Genomic DNA, 8,108 nt, shown 5'->3' with positions numbered 1-8,108 from the left:
CATCAAAACTATGAAATAACACATATGGAATCATTTACATTTACATTTTAGTCATTTAGCAGACGCTCTTATCCAGAGCGACTTACAGTTAGCACATACATTATTTTATCGAACCCACAACCCTGGCGTTGCAAACGCCATGCTCTACCAACTGAGCTACATCCCCTGCCGGCCATTCCCTCCCCTACCCTGGAAGACGATGGGCCAATTGTAAATATATTTTACTTCAAATAGCCACCCTTTGCCTTGATGACAGCTTTGCACACTCTTGGCATTCTCTCAACCAGCTTCATGAGGTAGTCACCTGGAATGCATTTCAATTAACAGGTGTGCCTTGTTAAAAGTTAATATGTGGAATTTATTTCCTTCTTAATGCGTTTGAGACAATCAGTTGTCTTGTGACAAGGTAGGGTTGGTATACAGAAGATAGCCCTATTTGGTAAAAGACCAAGTCCATATTATGGCAAGAACAGCTCAAATAAGCAAAGAGATATGACAGTCCATCATTACTTTAAGACATGAAGGTCTTTAACACTTTTTTGGTTACTACATGATTCCATGTGTTATTTCATAGTTTTGATGTCTTCACTATTATTTTACAATGTAGAAAATAGTAAAAAATAAAGAAAAACCCTTGAATGAGCAGGTGTTCTAAAACTTTTGACCGGTAGTGTATGTTGATTTGTTTCACACTTGTTTGGTTACTAGCAAGCAAGCAAGCAAGTTTATTTATATAGCACAATTCATACATCAAAGCAATTCAATGTGCTTTACAAAGATGTTTATCAAAAATAATGAAAACATTATAATAATAAAAATACAAAATAAAACAATAAAAAAACATATAAAGATTAGAAATGAAAAATGTATGATTCCATATGTGCTAATTAATAGTTTTGATGTCTTCACTATTATTCTACAATGTAGAAGATAGTAAAAATAAAGAAAAACCCTGGAATGAGTAGGTGTATCCAAACTTTTGACTGGTACTGTAGACGTCTATAAATGACGCCTTTTCAACTTTCATTCAGAACCAAAAATGAGCCTGATTTCAACATCGGGAAAATACATATTTTCAACATCTGGAAAATAAGTTTTTTCAACATCCTGAAAATAAGTATTTTCAACTTTCATTCAGAACCAAAAATGAACCAGATTTCAACGTCCGGAAAATACGTATTTTTCAACGTCCGGAAAAGATGCCTTTTCAACGTCCTGGAAAATATGCATTTTAAACTTAAGAAAAATACGTATTTTCACCTTTCATTCAGAACCTAGATTGAACTTAACTTCAACGTCTTTTCAACATCATTTTGCTTACTGGGACTCTCCTAGGCCCGGACACACACACACCTGAACCAGACAACACTAAGCTTGAGTGACAGACAGTCGGTCAGAGAGGTGAAGGGGGAAGGAATGGGGAAGGGAGGGAGGAGAGAGGGGGAGGTATAAAGCTGATAAGGAGACTCGTATTCCACCGGACAGAAGGGAAGATAAATATTGTCATAAGATCAGAGTGACCAGTCAGACACTAAGAAAACCTGACAGACTGAGAACATTAGTGAAACATAAATAAAGAGCTCTGGGTAATAAGTTAATAAGGGTAAAACGGGAACTGAGAGAAATAGAAAAAAAAGAGTGAGAAATTGACAGAGAAATTGAGACAGAAAGGGAAAAAGAGTGTGAGAACGGGGACACTGAATTCTATGGTAGTGGAGGCAGTGGCGTACCGCAGTTTGAACAGAATAAAAGCTAATAATCATTACAAAGCTAATGTCCTCTCTATGCTGTCTACATGTATACATGTTATTCTCACCTGCGAGGGGATCAGCCTTGATGTAGGAGAACTTGAGGGTCATCTCATGCTTGTGTCTGTGGATCATCAGGTGGTCTTCTGTTTGGAACCGCTGTATGGGGCGAATAGAGCGACAGAGAGAGATCAACTTAGCATGCTCACATTGATTTATGGAATGATACATAAAATGGCATGATTTATAAAATCATTATAATGGTGAAATCAGATATTAGATATCAAATCATCATGTGGTGAGGGGATTCTTTACTCGGGGTACACGTACACACACACACGCACGAGTATACACACACACACACACAAACACTGACCTGTGAGCAGCCAGGAGCGCTGCATCCATAGGGCCGGTCCTGTTCATCATTCATCTCTATTACAAACCTACAGTCAGAGAGACAAGAGGAGAGACAAACCTACAGTCAGCATTTTACATTTACATTTTGGGACGGAACCTTATCTCAGGGAAAATGATCCAGTCAGGGTCAGTGTGACCTCAGGCAGGATCCTGACTTAACTGATCTGCCTGAATGAAACTTTTACCCCAGGCAGAATCCTGCCTTAACTTATCTGCCTGAATGAAACTCTTACCTCAGGCAGAATCCTGACTTAACTGATCTGCCTGAATGAAACTCTTACCCCAGGCAAAATCTTCACTTAAGACGTGGTTTAAACTTAAATATACAGATGTAGTGAAATATATTGGCACCCTTGCATGATTCACTATTTCTTCTAAAATAAGTTGAAATTGAAAAAACGATTGGTGTTGCATACTTATATTTTTTTGATTGACAACTGCACAGGACAAAAAAAAATGAAATTTAAATTGAGATTTTTCACTTCCAAGTCCAAATTATTCAAAATTCGAATTACATTTGGTTGGAGGCAAGTGATTCTCGGCAAGTGTAATTTATCTCACCTGTGGTAAGTTGCAGGAGACTACAGGATAAAAAAAGCCATTCCACCCGTTTTGAAAGAGAAAACAGAAAATTGTGCTCCATTGCGCTCCATTGTAAAGTGCAAGGGTGCCAATAAATTTGACTGCATCTGTAGTGTAGGCCTTGACTTTGATTCCCTTTGCTAGGTGGAAGAGAATACTCCATAAGTCCCATTCCTGAAAAAAACACGCATTGAGATTTGAAACTTGAGAGAGAGAGCATTGAGACTGGAGAGAGAGAGGGTTCAAGCCAACCACCAGCTGACCCTTACCACAGCAGTGAAATTAAGATGGAGGAGAGGGGAGGAGGGGAGTTGATGGGGGGTAATAATGAATTTTTAGAAGTGCTAGCCCTTCATTTTCCACTGAGCCCAGGACCTAGTGAACTCTGTCACCCCACGCATTCCTCACAGCCGTGTCAGAAAAAGGGCATGTCCCAAATGGCATCCTATTCCCTATGGGGCTTTGGTCAAAAGTAGTGCACTATACTGTATAGGGAATAGGTGTGATGAGAGTGATTAGAAGGAGTCAGGCGCAGGAGGGTAAATCACCGAATACAGAGTTTATTCCGTCGTACACAGTTGCGCTGGATAGCGACAACAAAATACAGGCACAGGGGAATAATCTACCCCAGCAATACAAGGTACGAGTAGCTCCACCGAGCTACACTCAACTCACAATAAAACAATCACCCACAAGGACAAGGGGGCAGAGGGAACACTTATACATGGACTAATGAGGGGATATGAACCAGGTGTGTGTAATTGACAAGACAAGACAAATGGAATGATGATATATGGAGCGGCAGTGGCTAGAAGGCCGGTGACGACGAACGCCGAATCCTGCCCAAACAAGGAGGGGAGGCAGCCTCGGCGGAAGTCGTGACAATACAGAACATTAATAGACAAGAACAGCTCAAGGACAGAACTACATCAAAAACATATTAAAGGCACACGTAGCCTACATATCAATACATACACACAAACTATCTAGGTAAAATACGGGAGAGGCGTTGTGCTGTGAGGTGTTGCTTTATCTGTTTTTTTAAACCAGGTTTTCTGTTCATTTGAGCAATATGAGATGGAACAGAGTTCCGTGCAATAATGGCTCTATATAATACTGTATGCTTTCTTGAATTTGTTTTCTGGATTTCTGGACTATGAAAAGACCCCTGGGGCATGTCTGGTGGGGTAAGTTTGTGCCAAAGCTGTGTGTAAATTGACTATGCAAACAATTTGGGATTTTCAACACATTAATGTTTCTTATAAAAATAAGAATTGATGCAGTCAGTCTCTCTATATGCTAGCCAAGAGAGACTGGCATGCATAGTATTATGCATAGTATTTATATCAGCCCTCTGATTACAATGAAGAGCAAGACGTGCCGCTCTGTTCTGGGCCAGATGCACCTTAACTAGGTCTTTCCTTGCGGCACTCGACCACACGACTGGACAATAATCAAGATAAGACAAAACTAGAGCCTACAGAACTTGCTTTTTGGAGTGTGGTGTCAAAAAAGCAGAGCATGTCTTTATTACGGACAGACCTCACCCCATCTTTACAACCATTGAATCTATATGTTTTGACCATGACAGCTTACAATCTAAGGTAACGCCAAGTCTCCTCAACTTGTTCAACAGCCACACCATTCATTACCAGATTCAGCTGAGGTCTAGAACTTAGGGAATGATTTATACCAAATACAATGATCTTAGTTTTAGAGATGTTCAGGACCAGTTTATTACTGGCCACCCATTCCAAAACAGACTAAAACTCTTTGTTAAGGGTTTCAGTGACTTCATTAGCTGTGGTTGCTGATGCGTATATGGTTGAATCATCAGCATACATGGATACACATGCTTTGTTTAATGTCAGTGGCAGGTCATTGGTAAAAACAGAAAAGAGTAGAGGGCCTAGAGAGCTGCCCTGCGGTACAACACACTTTACATGTTTGACATTAGAGAAGCTTCCATTAAAGAAAACCCTTTTCAGTTCTATTAGGTAGCTCTGAATCCACAATATGGCAGAGGTTGAAAAGCCATAAGACATACAGTGGCTTGCGAAAGTATTCACCCCCCTTGACATTTCTCCTATTTTGTTGCCTTACAACCTGGAATTAAAATTGATTTTTTGGGGGTTTGTATCATTTGATTTACACAACATGCCTACCACTTTGAAGATGCTAAATATTTTTTCTTGTGAAACAAACAAGAAATAAGACAAAAAAACTGAAAACTTGAGCATGCATAACTATTCACCCCTCCAAAGTCAATACTTTGTAGAGCCATCTTTTGCAGCAATTAAAGCTGCAAGTCTCTTGGGGTATGTCTCTATAAGCTTGGCACATCTAGCCACTGGGATTTTTGCCGATTCTTCAAGACAAAACTGCTCCAGCTCCTTCAAGTTGGATGGGTTCCGCTGGTGTACAGCAATCTTTAAGTCATACCACAGATTCTCAATTGGATTGAGGTCTGGGCTTTGACTAGTCCATTCCAAGACATTTAAAGGTTTCCCCTTAAACCACTCGGGTGTTGCTTTAGCAGTATGCTTAGGGTCATTGTCCTGCTGGAAGGTGAACCTCCGTCCCAGTCTCAAATCTCTGGAAGACTGAAACAGGTTTCCCTCAAGAATTTCCCTGTATTTAGCGCCATCCATCATTCCTTCAATTCTGACCAGTTTCCCAGTCCCTGCCGATTAAAAACATCCCCACAGCATGATGCTGCCACCACCATGCTTCACTGTGGGGATGGTGTTCTCGGGGTGATGAGAGGTGTTCGGTTTGCGCCAGATATAGCGTTTTCCTTGATGGCCAAAAAGCTGAATTTTAGTCTCATCTGACCAGAGTACCTTCTTCCATATGTTTGGGGAGTCTCCCACATGCCTTTTGGCGAACACCAAATGTGTTTGCTTATTTTTTTCTTTAAGCAATGGCTTTTTTCTGGCCACTCTTCCGTAAAGCCCAGCTCTGTGGAGTGTACGGCTTAAAGTGGTCCTGTGGACAGATACTCCCATCTCCGCTGTGGAGCTTTACAGCTCCTTCAGGGTTATCTTTGGTCTCTTTGTTGCCTCTCTGATTAATGCCCTCCTTGCCTGGTCCGTGAGTTTAGGTGGTCAGCCCTTTCTTGGCAGTTTTGTTGTGGTGCCATATTCTTTCAATTTTTTTATAATGGATTTAATGGTGCTCCGTGGGATGTTCAAAGTTTCTGATATTTTTTTATAATCCAACCCTGATCTGTACTTCTCCACAACTTTGTCTCTGACCTGTTTGGAGAGCTCCTTGGTCTTCATGGTGCCGCTTACTTTGTGGTGCCCCTTGCTTAGTGGTGTTGCAGACTCTGGGGCCTTTCAGAACAGGTGTATCTATACTGAGATAATGTGACAGATCATGTGACACTTAGATTGCACACAGGTGGACTTTATTTAACTAATTATGTGACTTCTGAAGGTAATTGGTTGCACCAGATCTTATTTAGGGGCTTCATAGCAAAAGGGGTGAATACATATGCGCGCACCACTTTTCCGTTATTAATTTTTTAGAATTTTTTGAAACAAGTAATTTTTTTTCATTTCACTTCACCAATTTGGACTATTTTGTGTATGTGCATTACATGAAATCCAAATAAAAATCAATTTAAATTACTGGTTGAAACGCAACAAAATAGGAAAAACGGCAAGGGGAATGAATACTTTTACAAGGCACTGTAGATGCACACACACACACTACATGTTAATGTTTTTAAATGTATGTAAATTGTAAAGAGTTTTGTCTGTAGTCTTTTTCATTATGTGTCAGACCCTAGTAAGACCAGCTGTTGCCATTGGCGTTGGCTAATGGGGATCCTAATAAAGTAAAATCTAAATCATTTCTGCTTCTCTCACACAGCAAAGACGTTAAGGGACGGCGGGGAAAATGCAGTAACATTTTTTTGATACGATTTCAGTTTGGCTTAGATGCATATTTTGTGGTTGAAATACGAATCAGCTTATATGATGCTGATAAAAATAGCACTTGTTTCTTACCCGACAGCGTCCTCTGAGAAGGCTGTTTCAGTTAACTTTATAAAGAGAACATGGTAGTCATTTAGCAGACGCTCTTATCCAGAGCGACTTACAGTTAGTGAGTGCATACATTTTCATACTGGCCCCCCGTGGGAAACAAACCCACAACCCTGGCATTGCAAGCGCCATGCTCTAGCAACTGAGCTACAGGTGAGAACAGAAAGGCGCCCACACATTATGCTTCCAATTGCCACCTATAGAGAGATATAAAAGGTGAGTGACAGTGAGAGTAGGGGGGTAGAGAGATATATAAAAGGTGAGTGACAGTGAGAGTAGGGGGGTAGAGAGAGATATAAAAGGTGAGTGACAGTGAGAGTAGGGGGGTAGAGAGAGATATAAAAGGTGAGTGACAGTGAGAGTAGGGGGGTAGAGAGAGATATAAAAGGTGAGTGACAGTGAGAGTAGGGGGGTAGAGAGAGATATAAAAGGTGAGTGACAGTGAGAGTAGGGGGGTAGAGAGAGATATAACAGGTGAGTGACAGTGAGAGGAGGGGGGTAGAGAGAGATATAAAAGGTGAGTGACTGTGAGAGGAGGGGGGTAGAGAGAGATATAAAAGGTGAGTGACAGTGAGAGTAGGGGGGTAGAGAGAGATAAAAGGTGAGTGACAGTGAGAGTAGGGGGGGTAGAGAGAGATATAACAGGTGAGTGACAGTGAGAGGAGGGGGGTAGAGAGAGATATAAAAGGTGAGTGACAGTGAGAGGAGGGGGGTAGAGAGAGATATAAATGGTGAGTGACAGTGAGAGGAGGGGGGTAGAGAGAGATATAAATGGTGAGTGACAGTGAGAGGAGGGGGGTAGAGAGAGATATAAAAGGTGAGTGACAGTGAGAGGAGGGGGGTAGAGAGATATATAAAAGGTGAGTGACAGTGAGAGGAGGGGGGTAGAGAGAGATATAAATGGTGAGTGACAGTGAGAGGAGGGGGGTAGAGAGATATATAAAAGGTGAGTGACAGTGAGAGGAGGGGGGTAGAGAGAAATATAAAAGGTGAGTGACAGTGAGAGGAGGGGGGTAGAGAGAGATATAAAAGGTGAGTGACAGTGAGAGGAGGAGGAGGGGGGGCATCAAAAAGGGAAGAGAGGCACAGGATTCGAGCACAGAGCGAGAGAGATTGAGAGAGAGAGAAAGAGAGTGAAAGAGAAAAAGAGGTAGAGAGTGGGAGGGAGGGAGGGAGGGAGGGAGGGAGGGAGGGAGGGAGGGAGGGAGGGAGGGAGTGTGCTGGGGAACAGCTCTGGGCAGGTTGAAACCTGCTCTGAAGCAGTCACCATATTCCACCCTGCTCCACATGTGCGGAGAGGTGACCTCAT

General features: G+C 41.7%; 1 protein-coding gene across 1 annotated transcript in view; it reads right to left on the bottom strand.

The window, feature by feature from the left end:
- LOC311131863 (oxysterol-binding protein-related protein 3-like) overlaps positions 1-2,178 on the bottom strand; it is a gene marked incomplete at its 5' end in the record, with an annotated part of 23,665 nt that extends 21,487 nt beyond the window's left edge. Inside the window, 2 exons of the mRNA XM_084164990.1 lie at positions 1,817-1,907; positions 2,125-2,178. Coding sequence (XP_084021116.1) covers positions 1,817-1,907; positions 2,125-2,178 — 145 coding nt within the window. The remainder of the gene's footprint in view (positions 1-1,816; positions 1,908-2,124) is intronic.
- Between the last annotated feature and the right edge of the window lie 5,930 nt (positions 2,179-8,108).

Source organism: Coregonus lavaretus (assembly GCF_964263955.1).
Source record: "Coregonus lavaretus genome assembly, chromosome: 7".
Taxonomy (NCBI): Eukaryota; Metazoa; Chordata; class Actinopteri; order Salmoniformes; family Salmonidae; genus Coregonus; species Coregonus lavaretus.
This window is presented reverse-complemented; position numbering and strand designations above follow the sequence as displayed.